The 23,233-nt window shown below is 38.1% G+C and overlaps 2 protein-coding genes across 3 annotated transcripts in view; one reads left to right on the top strand and one right to left on the bottom strand.

Moving 5' to 3' along the window:
- Window positions 1–23,233, top strand: part of CYFIP1 (cytoplasmic FMR1 interacting protein 1) — a 72,131-nt gene that overhangs the window by 31,940 nt on the left and 16,958 nt on the right. The window contains exons 15-23 of one of the 2 annotated variants that reach the window (XM_056501722.1): window positions 221–368; window positions 1,796–1,943; window positions 3,610–3,766; window positions 4,361–4,457; window positions 4,803–4,879; window positions 4,976–5,084; window positions 5,667–5,786; window positions 6,640–6,839; window positions 13,557–13,644. In XM_056501722.1, coding sequence (XP_056357697.1) covers window positions 221–368; window positions 1,796–1,943; window positions 3,610–3,766; window positions 4,361–4,457; window positions 4,803–4,879; window positions 4,976–5,084; window positions 5,667–5,786; window positions 6,640–6,839; window positions 13,557–13,644 — 1,144 coding nt within the window. Of the gene's footprint in view, window positions 1–220; window positions 369–1,795; window positions 1,944–2,236; window positions 2,391–3,609; window positions 3,767–4,360; window positions 4,458–4,802; window positions 4,880–4,975; window positions 5,085–5,666; window positions 5,787–6,639; window positions 6,840–13,556; window positions 13,645–23,233 lie in introns of both variants that reach the window. The other variant, XM_056501713.1, reaches the window with a different exon arrangement.
- LOC130258445 (fibronectin type III domain-containing protein 9-like) lies at window positions 15,671–22,307 on the bottom strand. Its single transcript, XM_056501823.1, has 2 exons — window positions 21,941–22,307; window positions 15,671–19,680 (listed from the first exon to the last, which is right to left on the bottom strand). Exon 2 carries the CDS (start codon window positions 19,559–19,561, stop codon window positions 18,890–18,892), a length of 672 nt encoding a protein of 223 aa, XP_056357798.1. The 5' UTR covers window positions 19,562–19,680; window positions 21,941–22,307; the 3' UTR covers window positions 15,671–18,889.

Genomic DNA, 23,233 nt, shown 5'->3' on the forward strand with positions numbered 1-23,233 from the left:
TAGAGTACCTTTTTTGATACACAGCATGGAATGGTTATTCTGCTGGTGTGTCATTCTTGAAGACATTGGTGAAATTCTTTGTTCTTGGTTGGAATTACCCTGGGCTCCTGAATGCTGTTGCAAAATTTCTGTGCTTGTGGAAGAATGCTTAGAAAAAGTGAAGTGTTCTATCAGAACACTTGGATGTGCTGCAGTCTGAAGCCATGGGAATTGTGTTCAGTGTTTTGCAGGCCATCAGGAAGACAGTGTGTGACTGGGAAGCAGGTCACGAGCCATTCAATGACCCAGCTCTAAGGGGAGAGAAGGACCCCAAAAGTGGTTTTGACATCAAAGTCCCAAGACGTGCAGTTGGACCCTCCAGCACTCAGGTATTTTCCTGTCTGGTGGTTGTGATACCTGTCAACAAATATTGCATGAGGTGTTTTCTTTCTGTCCTTAACTATTTTAAAATTGCAGGTTTTATTGCCGTCTTTTTTTAATGCTAAATCTACTCTGATTTATATTTGCAAAATTATATGCACTTAATCAAAATCTTCTGCCTGGATTGCTGTAATTTTCTCCCCTGATACATAATTTTTCCAAGTGTTTGATCTCCTTAATTTGATTTTCTGGGAACAAAGATTTTCTCATTGAGCTTCTAATGTTTTTTAAATAATATTTTTTAACTATTCGAGTTATTTCTTGACTGACTCAAGACTGACTTTATGTCTGGTATGGCTGGTAAATTTTTTTTGTTAAATCACACTATTCACTAGATGTCTAGTAGTTTTAAAATATGTTTAAAATAAAAATGAAGGTCTGTTAAAATATGAGAAAGTGTATGACTTCTGACAAAATTACTCACAGTGTTCAGTGAATGGTAAAGCTGAATTTAATAGAATCTAATTTACCTGCTGCTGTCACTAAAATGAGATATTTCAAATGTTTTCTGTGGTAGTCATCAAAATTCCATACCTAGATGCTCATTCTTGTTACCTCCATGTAGTTTTTATTTCATTTTTTATTTCATTTGTAATTTGTTTGGAGAGTGTATGGTCTGATATTCATAGCTCATCTGAGAAAATGAAGTATTGAGCACTTGGGGTGAAAAATTGAAGGCAACTGTGGTTTGTGAAAATAATCTTTAAGTACCTGAAATCTGTGGGAAAGGGAGCACATATAGTTAATAATTTTGAGTAATAAAAAGTTGCTTAATTTGTGATAAAATTGGTGTAATGAAAATCTTGTTTTGATAATTGCAGAAAAATTGTTTTGATTTCTAATTTCCTGTGGTGAAAGAAAAGGTTAAATATCACCATCAGTTTGCTTCTCCTGTGCTTTAAGGGCTTTGCTTCACCTTTGCATCAGGCTGTTTAGAGTATGTGGTTCTATCTACTTTTTCTGCTCTTGGGCTGGCACACTTGTCTGTCTGGGCTGACAGGAAGGCAAGAGGTCAAATATATCCATTTTAGATAGGTTTTCCTCAGTTTCACACTGCTCTAAGATGGCTGTGTATGAATGGGCAATTGGTGCTACCTGGAAATCTTTTCTAAATCATTTGATAAGCTAATGGCTCTCTGAGCATCCTCTGAAATGAAATGAATGGGAACTTGCCCTTTGCTTGAGGGAGCCCCAGATTGCAGTGATTATTCTGAACAACCTTTCTGTATGACCTCCTCTGCATGCTTACTGTGCTGCTTTTCATTTTTAACAAACTAACACGTTTTCTCCGCTTCTCTTTCCCGTTCCTTATTTACCCATGTGTTTTTATTAACGGATTCTCTTCCCCTGCCTGCCCCTGTCTGTTGGTTTTTAGCTCTTCATGGTTCGCACTATGACAGAGTCCTTAAACTCTGCTGAGCTGTTGAAGCAGCTCAAGTCTCTGGGATTGGAAAAGCTATTGCATGTGACACACAAGTTTCTGAGGCAGTCCTACATCTATCCGCCTCTTTTAAACTTTGGTGGTAAGACATTACTTATTACTTTTACTTTTTGTGGTGATGTGAACTGTTCCACTGCTGCTGAGTGTCAGTGGAGGTCCCCTTGTCCTGGGTAGGCATTTGTGCTGGTGTGTAGGCTAGTGTTGCATCTGTTCCTCTTGCCTCAAAGGCTTTTATCCACACAGTGCCAGTTTTCAGTTTGAAGTGGAGCAGTCGCTTACTGATAGTAATTCTCAGTGTTGCTCAACTAATGTACCATGTGTATTTTCCTTTTTTCCCTCCCCTTTCCACCATAATTGTTTCCTTTAATGATACAGCTTTACATGGTGAGAACTATGTTAGAGTCCCTCATTGCTGACAAAAGTGGTTCCAAGAAAACCTTGAGAAGTAGCCTTGAGGGGCCCACCATATTGGACATAGAAAAATTCCATCGCGAGTCTTTCTTCTACACTCATTTGATAAATTTCAGTGGTAAGATATGTAGATGATCAGTGTCCAGCTTAGCATGTCCTAACACCTCTAACACGACCTGGAAAATGTTTCCGATTGCCTAAGTCAACTTAACCTTTTATTTATCAAAAGCCTTGGTCTGTCCAAACTTTTTCTGAGATGGTACTTAGCATTGTGGTGGGATTTTTGACTTGTTATACGTTTGTTTCTAATGCGTCAAATTTCATATTGTTACCTCCCTTTTCTATTTTCTTTATGTATGTATTTATATAAACAATAAGCCTATACACATTGAAATTTTTCAAAGGAAGTAGTTTTTGTGTTTTGGGAGATTTTTTTTTGTTTTTGTTTTAAGTACAGAGGAGACAAATTCTCTGTTGTGGTAAATTCGATGTCATTTCACTACTCTTACTATTCAGTTAATTGTAATCGGAAACATGCTGTCCTAAAGAATTCACCTACTGACATTGAGTGTACCTAGTCCTTGTCATCACCATGCTGTGTTGTCTTTCATTTTTGTTTTGCTGCTGGTCTCCTTTATTGTTGGAGAAGGGGGAGCTTGTTAATATCAGTCATAGTGCTGCTGGGGAACAGCACCTCAAAAGGTCTTAAGAAGGTCTTAATTTAAAAAGTTCATTCCTGTTTTAGTTCACAAGCCTTCAGGAAAAGAAGGATTTTGCCAAGTGTTTTCTGGAGAGGTGGGAAGCACACCTCTGGGCCCTTAACAGCATCCTTAGAAGCTTGTTTTAATCCTACTCCATGTGTCTGTCTGTCATTTCCTGCCCATCTAATCAACAAGAACATGTGGAGCGATTCAGTCCACCATAGGGAGGGATGGTACTGGTAGTTCCAGTGCAATTTTGCCTCCTTCACTTGCTGCTTCCCAAATTCAGTGTATGGCTTTCTCAGCCCCCAGCTGAGCAATTAAACTAGAAATCCCTTTTTACTGGTGTATACAGTTTTTATGTTTAACTGATAGTCTTATCCATTTCTACTCCTTTTTTTTTTTTTTTTTTTTTTCCTATAAGGCACCACTTTGGGGGCCAGTGAGGAGTTCAGAACTCTTATGAAAAGTCATGGGCTTTACATTTTGAATTTGCTTTAGATTATTTGGCCTATGTACAGCTCTAGTGACTTGCACTTGCTTCTTTTGTTTTGCATTGCATCATCAGAATCACAGTTGTATTGTACCTGATGTATTTCTATAAGAAGTGTAATTCTCCCTTATTTATTCTGAAAGAAACGCTGCAGCAATGCTGTGATCTGTCCCAGCTGTGGTTCAGGGAATTCTTCTTAGAGCTGACCATGGGCAGAAGAATCCAGTTTCCCATTGAGATGTCCATGCCTTGGATTTTGACAGATCATATTTTGGAGACAAAGGAGGCATCAATGATGGAGTAAGACCCACTTGTGCTCTTTCACTGAATCATTATTTTTCATGATTGCCATTCCTTAATATAATGTTGCTGCTTTAATTGGCTTTAACAAGTTGTCATTGAGAAGGTATTCTAAACATTAATAAAATTTTTGTCATATATTTGCCCATTTTCAGATTCTCGAAGTTTTCTTTTTGAAGTAAGTCAGTCAAATGCTAAACCTTTCATGTAGGTACCATTGCACCAGCCATATATTTTGCTCCTTGAGTTCTCCTTACTTATGCTACAAAAATGTCAAACATAATGCATAGTGGTAAAAGCCTAGTTCCATTTTGATGGACAGCTACATCTAGAAAACAACTTTTAGATTTCAAACATATCTATACCTTTTCTTGAACCAGAAAATATTTTCTTAAAGGAAAAATTTGGATCCTTTTTATAGAAACTAAAAAAGAAAAGGATCTTATTTTTGTGAGCAACTTGTGAATTACAATATTGACTGGTTTACATCATCTTGGCTGCACCATCCTAAAGAATCATGACTTTTATACACAAAAATATAAAAAAATATATTAAAAAAAATGTAACTGTCTTGTTTTATTCTTTTTCTTGCAGGTATGTTCTGTATTCTTTGGACCTTTATAATGACAGTGCTCATTATGCACTTACCAAATTTAAGAAGCAGTTCCTCTATGATGAAATTGAGGCAGAGGTAAAGTAATTCTATCTACTGGAGAGAAATGATCTGTTCCTGAATTTGAAAAGCATGCTAAAGGGTAAAGCCTTTGTAAGAGGTTCTGAACAGCTGGAGATAAGAGAAAAACTGAGAAGAGTGACAGAGATGAGTAACTGGTTGGGTGATATGTTATAAGGAAACCTGTAGACCTGTACAAAGATGACTCACATTAATGCTGAAAATTGAATGACATCTTCTCTTGTACTGGGAAATTTGGATCTATTAACTTTCTTGACTATGTTTGATAAACAGTGGGATGTCTTAGATAAACTCTTTTTTTAAATTTTAAGTATCTCTAAACATGATATTTTTCTCCCCTAGGTAAACCTGTGTTTTGACCAATTTGTCTACAAGCTGGCAGACCAAATATTTGCATACTACAAGGCAATGGCTGGCAGGTAGCTATTCCTTCCACTGTGAAAGCTTTCTTTCACACTTTTCTGCTGTGCTTTGCTGTTGAGTATACCTTAAGCATTATCTTCCTCTCTTCCTAGCCTGCTTCTGGATAAACGGCTGCGATCAGAGTGCAAGAACCAGGGAGCAACCATTCAGCTGCTGCAGTCCAACCGCTACGAGACACTGCTGAAACAGAGACATGTTCAAGTGAGTAAACTCCTGCTGTGTTCTATTTGAGTTGCTTGGCAACTTTCCAGTAGTGTTGATTTATGTAGGTAGACAAAACACATTTTGTGCTTCATTTTCTGTCATCTTGGTAGCATAACTGAACATTTGAGATCTGCTTTTTTGTCACATGAAGGTGTAAATTAAGAAAAAAAAACATTAAAAGATCCCATTTTAATGCAAATGTCTATTGCAGTTAAGAAAACACAAGCCAAACAGGAATGCCATAGATGGTATCGTTGTCTTCCTAGTAATGTCTTTCACCAGTGTTCAATATGTTGTTGGCACAATGTCATGGAAGCATAAAATGCTGATATAAGTCCTTAAATGTAGAAGCAATGTGTACTTTTACTTCTTTTTGTGAGAATTGGGCTGCAAACTAGTACCACATTTGCTCATGAATTTATAAATTTTGTCCATCTGCTTTGTTTCAATGTGTTTGGCATTCAAGTTCACAAAGTGAGAGTCTTTTAATCTGTGGAGACTCATAGTCCTTGTACAGTTCATCGTGTGACCTGACTCAGTTCCAAACCTCCCAGCCTGCTTTCCTTTGTTGTTTCCTAGCTCCTGGGTCGGTCCATAGACCTGAACCGCCTGATCACTCAGCGCATTTCAGCAGCCATGTACAGGTCGATGGAACTGGCCATCGGCCGATTTGAGAGCGAGGATTTGACCTCCATTGTGGTGAGTTCTGCAGATCACTGACACAGCACTGGCTGAAAAAACCCCAGACCTACTGCAGCTGAGGGCCTTGGGAGTAAAGTGTAGGGAGGGCAGTGTGAGAAAACAAGGAAAGCAATCACCTTGTGATTTGAATTTTTATAAGCGCCCACTTCTGCCCATGCTTATAGATAAATTTCAAAAAAAAAAAAAAAAAACAGCCTTGCGCTTGGTAGAATCAAAATTCATTTATTTACTCAGGTAACTTGGTTTTGTAGCATGACAAAAATAATTTTTTTGTGGAGGAATGAGATCTGACTTGTGCCTTTGGAAGAAGAGCATCTGTGCAATGTTGAGGTGTCCTTTTGAGTTAGTTTCCTGATAAAAATGCTAAAATCCAAATTTTATTTCAAGACAGCATGAATTTGACAAGTAAACATGCAGTCAGCAAGAAAAATATCTGGCACACTCAGTTTTGTGGGAATGAAAAATAAATTTAAAATTGTGCAAAAGAGTTTACTGTTCTTTCTGTAATAAGATTTTTTACCAGTGACAATTGTCATGCAGTTAACTATATTGGTTTCATTTCGTTCTTTAGTGAAATCAAATACTGAGGCCATAGAGCCCCTTGACTGCTGCATGCTTAGTTTTATAACTTTGAATTATTGAAATATAGTTTTTCTTTGTTATGTGCAGTACATTCTTTGTGGCTGAGTGAACAGAAACTATCAATGATGTGTTTCTTGTGTCACAGGTTCTCATTCTTTGAGTAAGAAGGTGACAGAACTATAGGTTATCCTTTTACCAACTGTACTTTGTTCAGTTTCTCCACTTGATTAAATGCGTCATTCTCTTTTTTCCCCCTTGTTTTTCATAGGAGCTGGATGGTTTGATAGAGATAAACAAAATGACTCACAAGCTTCTGAGTAGATATATGACCTTGGACAGCTTTGATGCCATGTTCAGAGAAGCCAATCACAATGTGTCAGCCCCTTATGGCAGAATTACTCTTCATGTCTTTTGGGAGCTCAATTATGATTTCCTTCCAAACTACTGCTACAATGGATCTACTAACAGGTTAGCAAGGCAACTTTTTTATTTGCAGCTTTTTATTTATTCTACGACCCTTCTGCAACTTCCTTCCTGGCAAGTGCTGACAAGTTCATTCATTTAGTGTTTTCCACTTCTAAGGCTTTACTTGAAATGCAGCAGCATGAGTCATTTTACCAAGTACTGTTAAATGTATGAAAGCCTGTTATTTGTCCACAATAGAAGGCAAATGGAACCACAGCATCCAAATTCTGACATTTTGATGACGTAGTTATGATATGCTGAAAAACAGAGTGTGTCAAAGCACTGCTAAGTGCGTATCAGGAAGGTATTTTGAAACAGGATCTTCAAGTGCAAGGTGACAGAAATAAAATTATATTCCTGATTCTATGCTAATGTGAGGAAAAAGATTGTTTCCTGGAGAAAGGAAGAGATCAGTATTCACTGCTAACTGCAATTGCAGCTTTTAAGGAGAGTGAGTAATGGAAATAGAAAGAGGAAGGTAGGATCTAAGGTTTGAATGAGGGGGAAGTACAGTGTTCAAGATTTTGCATATCTGTGCATCCTGCTCATGTGCTGTTTTTAGGATTTGTGTTACTTTTAGTCTTTACTCAGGTTTTGGTTAAAGCCCTGTGAAGTGACAGTAAAGTGATAGTGAATATTGAGTTGTCGGTAGAGGAGGAAGCCTGTTCTCATCTTTTACTGTCTCCTTGGAAAGCTTTCCTTGTCTGATATGTTCTGTGATGTTATGTTCTATTTTTGATCCAAGATTCTGTCTGCAAAAGAAAAAAAAGAAAAAGAAGAGGGTTTTGATTTTTTTTGTGCTAAGTTTTACCCGAGAAACTTCTGTTACAGGAATCTGTTTGCACAGGAAAGTTGAATGTATTTCCGAGGGAGCTTCTGTGTGGTTGATGTATCTGGAGATCAATATTGGAAGAGTCAGTGTGCTGTATTAAGAATCATATAACAGTCTTGATGAAATGCTGCTCTTCCACCCGTCAGCTTTACTGAAAGACATTCAGTAACTCCTGTAGTCTGTTTAGTCTGTGTTCATCCTGGCTACAAGGGCTGATGTATTGCAGACCACAGCGCTTGTCAAGTAAGTGTGAGGTGCCAAAGGACATGAGCAGGATCCTGTAGCACTGTTGCTTGTCTGTTTTTAAAATTTTACACAAGAATCAAGTTAGGCAGCTTGTTGGGTAATTAATTCAGGATAATTAATTTAGGAGATGCTAAAGGGAGCCAGATCTTAGGCAGTATATGTACCATGTGTCTGATTTCATCACATAAGTGTTTTGATTTTAGTCAAAAGCAGCAGTATGGAGAGAATTAACGTATGTGTTGCACATGCTATACAATGCCCTTTGATATTTTTGGTGAGAGAGAGAACAAGAAGTTTTTAGCCTTTTTATAGTCCTTAAGCATGTTCATTACTGCCTTGCTGTTAGCATGAGCTTTAAATTGTTGTGCTCTCTCTGCATTCAAGTGTACAGGTTATTGAGTGCAAACACAGGAATACACAGTGAGGAGCTGTGTGAGAGATGCTGGTTTAATGCTTGACTCTTGATAGGTAATGTCATGAAGGTTACATCTAAACAAGGGAAGAAAAGTAGCAATTAAAATCTGGAAGAAAGAGAAATAATAATGATGAAAAGCAGAGGTTACTTGGTGGTGTGAGGGGCTGGAGGCAGAGTTCCCAGAAAATGTGCCATACCCGTGTCTTGTTTTCTTTTAATTTGACAGCTTGGTATAAGTGTTCTTCTTTTAAAGCTTTAGTGTTTTGGTCAGATTAACTTGTTTCCAGTATCTTTTGAAGCTCTTTTCCCAAAAATGCTTGAACATGATAATTTCATGTATCTGTAAAAGAGTTCAACTATTTAGAAACCCTGCAGGTTTAGTTCAAAACCTAAAGCTCTTCATGCAGAAGTGCTGAAACACATTGCATGTTGCATTATTTGGGACTTAGGAAATTTTTTTTTTATATCTGATAATGTACTGAGATTAAACAGTGAGGCTGCTATTAAAAGATTTAGCAATTTAATAATTGGAGTTGCCATTTATGCGAAATTTAGTCTCATTAATGCTGGCCAGCTGCACAGACTCAGGGACAACAGTTTGTGGAGAAGGAATTGGGAGATGAGTGAGGAGACCTTTGCAGATGGGCCTTAGCAGTGAAATCCAAGGATATTTTTAATCCACCTGTTGACCATCATGAAAGAAAGAAAACAAATCTTTGGTTAGTGCTCAAGCCTATGAACTGCAGTCAAAAGTTGTCTCTAGTCCAGTGTCCTGGTGTTGTCAGGAGCCATAAAGGAGCTGAATATGAAAGCAAGGTAGGCTTGAGGTAGTATTTCACCCAGGAAACATGCCAGCCTCTAGCAATGATTAGATGTTTCTGTGAAACAAAAATGCTGGGATGTTAAAGCATTTGTGTTTTTTTTTCCCCCCACCATTGTTTTGTCCTGTCCCTTTTATGAAGCTATGTGAGGCTTTGGCACTTAGTATGTGCTCCAGTGAGGAGTCTGCAGTGAAGCTTGTGCTGCATCTCTTTTAGATGCTCTCAAGCTATTGTCCACCAGTTATTTTACTGAAAGTAGCCATAAACAGGCATTTCCCACTTGTTGATTTTTTTTCTGTGCTGCCTGGGATTGTTTTTCAAGAACTCTCTCTCAGTTGCATGTCTTTTCAAGCCAATTCTTTCTACACCAGGAATATTTGTCATGCTTAGGCCTGCATCTGAACTTTGTCAAGTTAGGTTATCTAGATTCAAATTACTCTACAACTTCCACATTTTTGTTCTTTGTTCTTTTTCCACTGTCTGTAGTGTCCCTTTTTCTACCTTATTTTCTTTGCTGTTTCTAATCTGGCCTTTTCCTTCTTTGACAGCTTGTTTTGTATTAAGGAGTAACAGAGGAGCAAGTGTGAGACAGCCTTATATTTATTTGAATTGAAGATTTTCTGTGCTTTCTTGACACAAATGATACAAGCTTTTGGAGACAGTAATCAAACTAGTAGATCCGTCTCCTTTTAACACATTACCCAAATCTGTGTTCTCTAGTATAAATTCATGTGTATAACACTCTTCCAAATGTAATATGACATGTTTCTTCCAAGGATACAGATTTGTCACAGAAGGAACAAAAAGACCAGCTTTTCATTTTTCACTCTTCCTGACTTGCCTCTCCTGCTTCCTTTTGCGAGCTTGCTCTCTCATGCTGCTTTTGAGACTGATTTTCAGGAGAGAGCAGCTGTGTCTTCTTATATTGCACATACTCTGACAGTCACTGTTCAGAAAATTTTTCAGCCCTTGCAGATACTGCTGGAGCTAACCTGAAAAGCAGCAGTGGAAACCATCTAGTTTCTGCTACAATGAGCCAAATGGTGCAGGGATATCAGCTCATGCAGCACAGGGGTGACTGTAGTCAACTACCTTTCCAAAAGGAAAAGTGACAGCAATGGATTGGCAAATCTGTTACTTTCTTGTGCACTGTTTTCCTTTCTGTTTCCTCTGTCTCTCCATCTTGGCATCTGTGTTGGAGAAGGGTGAGTCAGATCTAGTGTTCGCTGAGAGGAGGTGTAGGGCTGCTGTTAGTTCTGCTAGACAGGACAAACTAATTTGAGCATGCTGGAAGCAAAAAGTGTTCACACCAATTGGACAGGGAAGTGCAGAGGAACACTTTGAGTAGGAGCAGGGAGGGAAGACTGCCATATCTTATTACTCTAAGATGAAGCTCAGAAAGTTTATGAATGAAGTTCATCTGACCTGGTGCCTGCAAGGCAGCAGGCTCATTGAGCAAAGCAGTCTCTTTCAGTTACCTCCTTAAATAGATTATAGTAATTAAAATCATAGAATCATTTAGATTAGTTTGTGAAGTGCTCAATATGAATTCCTTCCTAGTAGGTATCACAGAAAAACTAAAATTATTTGATCCCTAAAACACTTACTTTGGGGGCTCACGTTGTCCTCTAGCAATCCACTTGCAAAGCTTTGGTAAGCCAGAAGGCTTTTCATCTGCTTAATCTACTTTGACTGCTTACAACCTGTTCTGATTAAAATGGATAAATTGCTGTGAGATCATAAACACTGATTAAAAATGAAACTGATTATCTTGGAGTGTGCTGAAACCCATAACCAGTCAGTATCTAGGGGAAAGTAAAGGTTTATGTAGCTTTAGCTGTGATATTCAAAGAGCTTCAGTCCTTCAAAGAGATGTTTCTCTTTCTTGGAGGTGGAGCAGGAGAAAGCCAACCAGCAGAATATCAGAAAGAAAACACACACACACACACGGACGTTAAAAAAGTTTGAAGAGCAGTAGATGGTGGTGAACTGTAAGGTTTTCATATAGCCCTTAGTGTTTAGGGAAGAAATTTCTAATACTTACCTGAATGATAGGTTGGGATTAATCACATACCTTCTAGGATGCTGCACTCTTTAGGCTGCTGTAGCCTCAATCTTAGACGTTGCCTCTCTGTAACTTAACAAGTGGCTGTTACCTTTTGCCCCTATTTCCTTACTATTTTTCTTCCTCTCTTGGCCTCTTTCACCCAAGAAAGTATAAGCAAGTGTGTTGTCTTCAAGTCTTTAAGAAAACTTTTAAGACTATTTTGCTACTATTCTGAAGCATCAGAGATGGAAAAACCCCCAAGCCTGCAGAGGAATGCTGGAAAACACACAAGAGTTACTTGAGCATTTACTTGCACTGACTGATTTACTCCCAAATACTAATTATGTTGTAATTGAATGTACACACAATAACTTTTTGGAAAGTCAAAGAATTACTGTTACAGCTTCCAGAGTCATGGGATGCACCCACTTATACAATGAAACACTCCTTTTCTTGTGAGCATTTTAATTTAGTAGTAGCAAATCTGCTCTTGCCAAATACAGCTGCACCCTGAAACCCAGTCTTATCTCAAATGACATGGCATCTCTTACAATTTTGTTTTAGAGATTGTCTTAGGGCTTGAAAATTGATGTCAGCTTAAAAAGGAATGGGATTTGGAGAGAAAAAAGAGTGAATAATCTCTGACACTCTGCACATGGTGCAAATTACTTTGAATTCCATCAAATGTTTGCATCATCTCTGGTAAACTCATTAATGAAGTATCTGCAGAATACAGATTCAAGTAACATCTCTCAAATGAGAGTTTTCAGTTTGTATGTAAGTGAGAGAGAAGGGGAGAAATTTGTGAACTGAGGAAATAAAAATATAAGGAGATCTAAATAATATGTATATAAAAATAATGCACATAAATAAGGTATTTTTTTCTCAAAAGCTCTCAATGCAAACACTTCCTGGACTACAGCAAGCACAAGTATTTTTGGGGACAGTGGCTAAACTATGTATGAAAAAGTAGCTGTACCTATTTTTGAGAAGGTTAAAAATGCAGAAAATACTGTTCTGAAGTTAGAGGTTCTCACAAGAATGATTCAGAAATAAAACACAATGGAAGTAATTTTAAGGCACATAGTGCAATTTATATTAGTCTGGGTGAAACAATTTTTGATTAGCATGGCTATTTTGTTTTTAGCTAGAAGACGGATATATTAAAAGTAGAATTTCTTTGTTCTTTCTAGGAAGAATTAATAATGACTAATTAATTTTGTGTGCTGATGAAATGTAAATACTTTAAATAAAAAAAGGTCAAGATGTAATTGTATTTTATGATATTAAGTGTAAGGCAAGTTTTCTTTCCTGAAACATTTTCCTAGGTACATTTGCTTTGCTCAGGTGTCACTCAGATCAGCCTGATATTATACAGCCATTTGATGTACACTTCTTAAATAGCTATTTTCCCTCTTTGCTGCGTCTATACAGTTTTGCACCATTTATCAAGAAATGCTTTTTAATCAAGGTAAAAAAAAAGACATCCAGCTTGTACACACACATCCCCCAATAATTTTCCTCTGTTTAATGAAGTTAAGCACAATCAGAATTGTAGTAGATATTGATTAACTTCTTCCTGTGCTAAAACTGTGGTGCTGCCAAATGTGCATTACACAGTTGCCAGGGAACATCTAGGGAAGAAGATTTGTGCTGCTTGTTCACAAGAGGTCTGGGAATAGTCCTTCAGTCTCTGGTGCCCTCACTTGTGAGTGGGATGATCCTGTGTTTGGCAATGCTCCATACTTTGTAGTTCCCTTGCTGTCCTCTTAGCAGTGTACAAAGGTAAAGCTAAACATAATTTGTATTGATACATGCTCACACTGGAGTATGATCAAACTTTTGAAACACTGATTTTGCTGCAAGGATTATACCCTTCCTCATGACTTTCTTCAAAGGTAATAATCTAACATATTTGTCCTGATGTGAATTCTGGGGGGGAAAAATGATCCAAAACATTAAGAAGGAATGTCGTGTTCTTCTTTGAAGGTGTACTTTTTTTTCAAAGACTTAATTTTGCAAGCACAATGAGTTTCCTTATGCCCTGTGAGAGAGGCTATTGCTACTTTGTTAGTTGCTTCCCTATTTGCTGGCCTGGCGTAGAGTAGAGGTGAGGAATATTTTGGGATCCTGCACACCATGGGAAGAACAGTAATTGCTAAACTGCAGTATGATTTGTGTCCATGCTTTTGGGCAGTTCAGGCTGTGTGCTTCCCCAGTTTCTATGAGGGTTGAAGAAGCTGCTGGTCTGGCTTTGATTGTATATGCAGACAAAAGCAGTCTTCTTCAGGGTAGGATTGCATTAGGTGCACACCTGCTCACCTAAATAATGAATTCTTGTTTTTTCTTTGTCATATAGATTTGTTCGGACGGTGCTGCCATTTTCTCAGGAGTTTCAGCGTGATAAGCAGCCTAATGCACAGCCACAGTATCTCTATGGATCAAAGGTTGGATTTAATTCCCTTTATCTTTATGGTTTGCTAATGTTTAAAGGTATAATTTTTAATTATAGAAACTATGGTATATGAAAGTTATTAGAAATGGACTGAAATACATTTTGTGTATATTTTAAATTGAACATACACTTTTTTAAAGACTTTGCTGTAAAGCTCACCATATATTTCAGCCAAAGTGCAATTGATTAGTCTGATGGTTAGTCTTACCTGAGAGAGCTAAAAGTAAGCCCTTCTCTCAACCACCTGGCATTGTTCAGTTGCTTATAGTGGCAGAGCAGACTCAAAGTAAAGCTTAATTACTCATCTGGTGAAGTGAGAACAAGAGCCCATCTTGGGTGCAGCTCTCCCTTGTTCCAGTGATGAAGACTGTGATGACAGAAGAAAAGGGAATAGATAGGAAAAACTGCTTCAGATGATGTGTGACTTAAAAGGAATATGGATTCTGACCATCTTAAACTGTCAGATACCAAACTACTTCAATTGTTTTTAAAAAAAAATGTAGTTTTTTCTTTGAAATCTAAAACCCAAGAGCCTCAAATTCATTGTGATGAACTTGCTGTCTTGGCTATCCCATCTTCTGTATTAGCATCATGTTTCTTGCTGTGCAAGTTCTCAGTAGAAGGATATATGATGTGCAGTCACATACTCTGTCCCTATGGCAGAGGTTGGAGAGGAGCTTGTGTGGGTGACAAGTTGGAAGAGTGCTTGGCACAAGAGAACAGCTGTGGGCTATCCAAGTGAGGAAAGTTAGCGTGTACTCACAGAACCAATGCTATGCTCATGTGTGATAGATTTGTCCTCCCTGATCACTGCAGATTTATTTACTTATTCTTCAGAATTATTACCTGAGTCTTAATGACAGTTAATGACATAGTGCATTAACATCTATTTGCATTTTTAATATCTAGTAGAAATATTCATCTACCTCAAACAGCAGTAAAAACCAGCACTGCTATCTTCAGCAAATCGTTTGAGACTATATGACAAGGTGTCACTTTAAATTTTGCAATGTTTTTTTTACTATCTGAGTAGCAAGCTGAAGTATGGAAAAGATAAATGAAAATATAAGGATTAAATTAGAGGATGAACAATAAAAAAGCTTAAAATTATTATTATTTAAATTATTTAAAATATGTGCTCAATTACATGTCTAATTTATGCAGGTGTACTGTAAGTTATGGGTGGCCACTCTTAATATCTATTTCCTACTTAAACATGAACATAATTTGTCCTTGTCTTACTCTTATTTTCTGTTGTATGGTGAAATTTCAGCCCAGCAATCTAGCTTTTGAGATACCTCAGGAGTTACAAATTTCAGTGCTAAAATATCTGCTGCATTTGTAAAACTTTAATGCCTTTAAAATGTAAAGGAGGTGGAAAAGGATTCACATGTTTTAATGTGGAATGTAACAGCTGACTGTCTGGTCCTGTAAATAGTGTTTTATGTAATTTTTCTCCAAAACAGAACAGTGTATTATAGGAAAGTGGAATTTTCTTACATTAGAGTTATTGTGTTCCTTAGTATTTTAGGAACTGACCAGATGCAGCGTAGAGCAAAAACCTGGCTGAATTTCACAGAGATTGCTAACTTAATTTACCTAAGTGATGATACAGTGGAGTGAGTGACAGAAGATTAACTAGGGAACACTTTTTTTTATCAGTCAGGTTTCATTATTAAAATGAGTTTAGTAATCTTCATACTGAGAGCTACACATTTTCAGAATTCTTGATTATTTTTCTATACGAGCAGCAGCAATCAAGGCGAGAGGGTCTTGCTTGAATTTCTGGGGCAAATTTCATAACTAGATAGGTCTATATTGGACCTATCTGTAGTGTTAAATCTATCTATATCTGTAGTGTTAAATTTTAACAAGAGTATATTTTTATTCTTGATTTGAATATATTTTGAAATTAGGGGTATCTGAACTGAGTTTTTTTAACATTTCTACTTTATATAGCCAGTAACAGGAATTCTTACATGATAGAGGCTGCAATACTACAGGACTAACTAAAGAAAATTTGTATCTCAAAGTATTCAAATATTCCCAGATATTTCTAAATGGATCAAAGCATCTGTTCTATATTAATGTGTCTTGATACTTAGAATAGAGTTGTAGTAACATTCTCTTTAGCACCTAAAGTTTTCTGAGTGGTATCTTCATGCAATTAGCAAAACAAAAACTCACAGATACAACTTACTACTTCTGGTTGATATGGAAGCAGAGTGGTCAGGTGGGAAGGAGCAAGCCTTCAAAATTAGCCTTTAATTAGCCTTTAAAAGTGAGCTGGATTATTCCGAAAGTTTGGTTGAGCATGATCAATGAAACCCTTTTACTCAGGTAAAGTATGTGTAGGATTAATGATACTAATGTTAACAGGCTGGAATTTGGCAATATGGGGTGAATGCATGAAATATTTTATAATATACATATAAGAAAGTATCTTTTCTGGGGGCTTGAACTAACTTTGCATGTTTATGAAATACTTGGTTTTATAGAGGTTTTGTAGACCAGAATTGCAGGGCGTTTTTTCTGTCTTGTACAATATTTTCCAAATATTGTCATGTTTTTATGTCTTCATCACTCTGTACATGCTAGCTCATTTATTTTGTGAAAAATACATGTTTGAAAGGTACTTCTTACTGTGAATATAATGTTTTTTTATCCACCTCTGGTGCACAAATTGAAATCAGTTTGCACTACAACTTTCTATCAGTTTGGTAATCATCTAGAATATTTGCCCTTTTTTCGATGGCTGCTAATATTGAGTGGTGAATTATCAAATCTAATACAGAATTGCCTGAATGAACCTTAATAAAACTTTCTCAGCAAGAAACAGAGAATCATGTAGCTCTGTGAGCATGTGATGACATGAGTTTTTCAAAACTAGAGCAGAAAACAGATGACACTCTGCATGAGTTGCTCGTTTGCAGCAGGTGGGAGATGGTCCATTGCTTGTGGGATGATATGAATGTTTATCTTAGTAGTGCACAGTAAACTCTGTGGGTGGAATGGTTTTATATTTAGAGAAGGTAAGTCCCTTGGGAAGCACTTCCATGGTAGCTCTTTGCCTTCTCAGTTGGATATAGGCATGTCTTTTGGTTATGTGTGTTTGTTTACAAATAACAAAATGCAGTAGATTAATTGCCTTGAAACTGCTGTAAGACTGAACTGCTCCTTGTTCTCAGTATGGCATGTACATGTGTATATAACATAAATGTGAGTATATGTCTTGGACTGCCTTAAAACTCATAAAACACATAAAGAAATGGACATGCATAGAAGTAAACAGGTTTCCAAGAGCCCAAGATGTTGGCAGAGATTGACTGTGTCTCTCTTAGTTTCATCCCTTTAATATTAAAATAATATTTTTTTTTATGAAAACCTAATCAGAGAAGCATTACTGTTAATTTGATAACAAGATAATTTTAAAGCATTTTTTCTGTTCTTGCTACCCAGGCACCCTTTTCTGGCAGTAAACCTGTTGTGTTGGCTTCATGCTCTGATGAGGGTGTTTCAGTGCCTATTTCACCTAACACTGTCACTTAAAACAGCAGTGAACTGTTATTCTCACGGTTTATTTGAGACTGAGTGCAGAGTGCAAGACAAAGAAAAAGGTGTCAGCTGGAGGAAGAGCTCTGCAGCAGGTGGAGAACATGTTATTGCTAACTTCACACAATAAAAATGCCTTTTGAAGTGTTTTCTGAAAGTCATACTCGCCCCCGTTCAGCAAACGTTTCTGTGTGTCATGCTTATCTTAAAAAAAAAAAAAAAAAAAGTAAAGATTCATCACACTTATGCCAGCTTCTCCCTAGCACTCTGAGAGTTGATGCATTTCACAAGTCGTGGGAATTGTTGTCAAAATAGAGTAGCTGAAAAGATCCACTACCTGCTGTGAGATATTCATGGGGAGCTCTCTTGCCAAAACTGTATCCCCCCTTAGCCTCCAGGGCCCAGTGAAGAGGGATGGCAGCTGCCCAGCCAGAAGTTCTCCAGCCTTCACTGGTACAACTGGTACAACTGAGCTGTGTCAGATGGAGCTGACTTCACACATACATTCATAACAAGAGCAATTAAGTGCCTGCAGTCACAGCACACCTTTCTTTTTTTAGGCATAGTATACAGCAATGCTAAGATTTATTATGTTTTTATGGAGCACAAATGCACTTAAGAGGTTTAAAACAGGGTGACTTATACATGTAAATCAGATGACACTTGTCATGTTGTGAGGGTGAGCAGATTTCTGTCTGAAGGACCTTGGCACTTTGCCACGAAGCTCAAGGCAGAGTGAGATGATCAGCAGGTTTTCTTGTTACAAAAATAAAATGCATTTTGGCATGTTTTTACTATTTTGTCCCCTTTCATGTTCTGTGCAATTGGAAAGGAATTTGCAGCTGATTAATGCGTGTTATCATTAAAACTGAAAGGGAAGGAGAAAAGGAAGGGCCAGGAGCCGTCTCTCTGAATTCCATTTCCTCTGCAGGGAGTTACTGGCCCATGGAGCAGCAGGTAGCTTGTGGTGGAAGCAGAAGAGTGCAAAATGTGGTAATCCAGGATATTTCTTTAATTAGACATTCCTTACAAAGTCAGTATCTTGCGTGTATTTAGACTGGGGGAAAAGAAGACAGATTAGAGAGTACAGTTAATCCTGGTGAGTTTATTTTACATTCTGAGACTGACCTCAGTGCAGATGGGAGGGCAGGACAATGCCCTGGGCAGTGGAGTGTGTTGTCTGAGTGTAGTACTATTTGTAGTGTGTGTTTTGGGAAGCAGCTGGGATTGTCAGGATAAACCTCACACTGGCAAACCTCTGCACTCTGTGTGTATGTTCCAGTTGCCTGTAGTGTAGCAGTCTGGGTTGCCATCTCAAAACTTCTACTCAGTTTTATTCATGCTAGTTAATAAAAATTCTTTTGGTCAGTTTTGATTACTTTTTATATTTGTTTGCTGTTTTAGACTAAAGAAAAACAATGAAAACATCCCCTTGAAATGTAAACCAATTACTTGCTACATGCTTCATTTTTAAATAATGGAGGTTGGCTGAAGTGCGCACTTCTGGGGCACTTTGCATACTTTGGGAACCTTTACATACAGGCTGTTGGAAAGGGGTGTGACATGAGAGGTACAGCCAGAAGTGATGTGGCCAGCAGTGAGAGCTCCCTGTTGTGAGCACCAACAGTGCATGTGATGTGTTTGAAGGTACCTTATGGAGCAAAAACCTTCTGGATGAAATGTTTCTAATTTATAGCTGAGTGCTGTCCTGTTACTGGGACTTGTTCCTGACTTTTAGAAGATGGCACAATGGGCTCATTGCACACTGCGAGATTCTCTATGATTGTGGCCAGCTGGATGCTACCTGGATGCTTTTCCTCAGCATCCTGCGTCTGCTGGCTCTGCCTGCTGGCCTCATCTAAGACGTAGGCTGCGTTTTTGGTCCATGGCTGCTCATGCTGTTGTTTGGAGGTCCCGTCCCGCTCTCGCAGGCGCTCGCGTCTCCTGCGGCACAGGAGGTGCAGGCAGCCGTAGAGCAGGACTGCAGCGATGATGAGGAGCAGGACGCTGCTGGTCAGCCAGATGCCCAGGGCCAGCTCTTTCTTGGTGCTGCTCGCCGAGCCTGGGTCTCGCTCCAGTGTGTTAAAAACTCTGCACTGGTCGCTGGAGGGGTTTGCGGACTGGCAGGTCACGCACATGATGTACGTTGTGAGGGGAGTCAGGTTTTCAACAACAAAGGAGGAGCGGGTGGTGGGCACCCTCTCTTCCTTCTGAAAGCTCTTTCTGGAGTAGCTGGATAGCATGCTGTTCCAGTTAGGGTGGTACATGATGCTGTAAAAGCTGTCGACACAACCGGCCATTTTTGGCCAAATTACCATTGCTGTGCTTCCTGTGATGTTTTGGACGGTTATTCCCATCAGGATGTTGCTTGGGAGTTTTTTGTCTCTCTTGATGCTGATCTCCCTGTGGAAAGGGAAGATGTTCCTTGGAGAAGCTGCAGCACTGATGATGTTGTTTGGATCTTAATTGTAGTGCTCTGTAATGTAGGAATGGAGTTAGGAAAATATGCTCTCATGCTTGGTACTTCAGTGTAAAAATGGGAATGAAAGTTCATAAAGTTTGGCGTGTTTTAAAATGTGTATTTCTCTTCCAAGTGAAAGAGTAAACATAGAGAAGTTCTACCAGAGCTGCTGCCTGTACAAGTGGCCAGTTGTATCTTGAGAGATGGTGAATTTTTGCAGAATTTAAAGCTGGGAAACCACTTCATGTCACTTTTTTTTTTTCCCCCCCAGGCAATTGTAAAAAAATGCAAGTTGTTTCTTTCTCTAGTCTGTGTATCTTGTATTTTATGTTAAGTGGCAAGAGGGGCTGGCAGGAGTTGATATTGAGGAATAAATGCCTCTACCATCCACAAATCTTTATCTTTGCCGGTCACAATCAGTTGAAAAACTAGAGTATGTGGAAACACGACCACATATTATTTTGTCTCCAATGTCTTACATTAGTTTCTTATTCCCAAGTTCACATAGGAACACCTTCCCTATGAAGATAAGCTGAGAGAATTGGGGCTGTTCAGCCTGGAGAAGACAAGGCTCCAGGGAGGTCTTACAGCACCTTCTGGTACCTAGATACAGCAGTGCAGCTGGAGAGGGGCTTTTTACATGGGCAGGTAGTGATAGCACAAGGAGGAATGACTTTAAGCTTAGAGAGGGTATATTTAAATAAGTTATTAGGAAGAAATTCTTTACTGTGTGGGCAGTGAAGCACTTGAATGGGCTGCTCAGAGAAGCTGTGGGAGGTGTCCCTGCCTGTGGCAGGGGTGTTGGAGCTAGGTGATCTTTAAAGTCCTTTCCAAGCCAGACTGATCGGTGGTTCATGTTTGCTGTTAAGTTGCACATCTGTAGCCACTGCAGCTACACTGCGGCAGGGGCTGTGAACACTGTACATTGGTGGTATCAGTGTCACAATGTTTAGTCTTGATGCTAGTCAGCCTCTTGGAAAAGCTTTGTCAAGCTTAGTGAAATACAGCTTTCACTATAGCCTACCTTTTGGATAAATAGTGGGGATTTTTAAAAATTACTAATGCTCTTTACTGTTCTAAGTCATTTTATGTAATCCCATGGTCTGTTTGCCCTGAATTTATACTCCTCCTCGTCCTCAATTCAAATTAGAAAATCTGCCAGTATTTTGAGATTCTCAGTATGTGTAACCACTGTAAATAGTGAAAGGAAAACATCTATTTTCTGCACTTTCTCTAAATACATATATTAAAGAATATATAATAACAACCAGTGGGTATTTTCATTTGTTTGGCTTGGGCTTTATGCTTTTACTATTATGATGGTAACTTTTGAGAAAGAGCTTACCTCAGCAATTTAATCTGATTCCTTTGATTTCAGTTACCAGTGGCACTTGTGGAAGTTTTTTCCCACTTTCAAAGTTTCTCACTTTTTTATGACTATAAATGGCATGACAGTAACTCTATTTCATTGCTTATGACTTTGTTGTGAAAATTAAATCTAATATTTTTTAAAGATAAAGTTTAAAATGTTATCTTTCCTGGCTAAATAACAATTAATTATTGAAGTTCTCCTGAGGAAGAAAGCTTGTGAGATTTGCTCATAACATATTCTGAAATTATTCTGTAATACTTGTATTTTATGCTAGATAAGAGACTGGAATACTTTTAAATGAGATTTAGATAGTGACATTACATTAATAGTAAGAATTCTGTGCCTGTTTATGTGTGAAAATTGTTTCTCAAGGCTTTTGGATTATACTTACAGGAAAGTGGGTAGAAAAATATGTGTTTTCACTTTCATGACGATGTAAAACCATGGATATAACTGATTTGGGTAGATGCTGCTTTTCTAATTCTGTGGTAAATGCACTCTTTTTAATACAGCAACAATATAAAGGAGCTGAGTTTGCTATCAGATAAACTTACCAAACAGACACGTTTTGGCGTCTACCCAACTACTGCAGATATTAAAATAGGGTGCATTAGTGAGATCAGAGCTTTTACTTGCTCAGTTACTGTCTCTTTAGCTGGTAGAGCCCTATTACTTAAAATTATAATTCATTTTTTACAGAACACTTTCTAACACAGCCTAGGAACAATAGTTTCAACAGTTTAATCCTCATGGCATTTTGTAAGTAGAATGAACTATAATTAAATAACAAGAATACATTTCTATTGTTGCAAACCATCAGTTATTAGAAAACACACAATTACTGGCATGTAAACGTTTGGAAAAGCCATCTGATGTTTTATGGATCATAAAGTCAGTACTTACCGTCACTCCCTGATGGAAATTCCAGAACACAATTTCTTTATGGTGATGCTGCTGTGAAAATGTTACAAACACCAAATTTTTTGTATCCCCTTCTACTGGAATTATTTCCTGACTGATCTCTGTTGGCCAGTTTGCTTTTTCTTCTCCTCAGATTCTCTGGACTGAATTCTCATTGCTTGGTGGTTTCAGTTTTTTTCTCCGATGCTGCTGGTGGCATGGTTTCTTTGTCTCTTCCACTTAAATTCCTGCAAGAGCACATCCTGTCTAAAGATGCTGTATTCTTGCTTTTAAAAACCACACAGGAGAAAAAAAATAATGTCTTTTCCCCCCTCTCTTGCCTGCCTTCCTTTGGCAGTATGCTGTCTGAGCATCCCCGTTATATACTCTTGTGTGTGGACCAGTGATGCTGTGAGTGATTAATGTTAGCACTTTGATGACATCAGCAACTAACAAATCTTTCTTTTTTTTTTTTTTTTAAATTTAAGTAGGGGAGGGAGCAAGTATAGCTTAAAAAATAATGAACAGCAACTTCCCTTCCCTCCCTTCCACCTCCACCCCACTCTAGTTAGTGGCTTCTTCCCTAAGGATTTTATGCTTTTGTGTCTCACTGGGGGGGGGAAATGATGTTGGTGTGTAATGTTGTTTTCTAAACCCCTTGTTACAGTTCAGAAAGATCCACTAATCCAACGTTTACAGGTGGGCTGTGAATTTTAGGTACTTCCCCATGAATTTTACATGAACGATGTATTTTTAAATTGGCTGGCTTCTTATTTTTATGTGTTGGCAAGTTTTTTAAATACCAAAATCATGTTTTTAGGGCTTGCTTTTCTATGACAAATTCCTGCTGTGTGAAGAGAAGTTCCCTCTCCTTAACCTGATGGCAGTAAAAGGCTTTAACCCACTAAAATAAAATTCTCCTTGTGCTGTAACCAAAATAGATCCTTCTGACATGTTTGTTGCAGAAGACCTACCTAATTGGAAACATCAAAAACAAAAAATGAAATCTCATCTTTTAGGGGCAATTGTATAAATCTTTAGTTTATCAGGACATTCATCTGCACATATGTTGTTAAGGTTTTACCAGTTCTCTCTGCTATCTTTTCCCCAGACCCCATTTTTGTATGCAGAGAGCTCTGGAAATGTACAGGTTGTACTAGAGAGATGCAGCTTTAGGCTGTCCCCTGGTGGGACACGTTTAGAGCTTGTCCTTTTAGCCAGCTCTGACGTAACAGCAGGACTGTGTTATGTACCAGGATTCTAATAGTTATCCAAGTGTCTATTTCAGTTTGCATC

This window comes from Oenanthe melanoleuca, chromosome 1, assembly GCF_029582105.1.
Source record: "Oenanthe melanoleuca isolate GR-GAL-2019-014 chromosome 1, OMel1.0, whole genome shotgun sequence".
NCBI lineage: Eukaryota > Metazoa > Chordata > Aves > Passeriformes > Muscicapidae > Oenanthe > Oenanthe melanoleuca.

Excerpts from the sequence above, each read along its gene's own strand:
- LOC130258445 (XM_056501823.1), bottom strand. The coding sequence starts at position 19,561 with ATGGGAATAACCGTCCAAAACATCACAGGAAGCACAGCAATGGTAATT.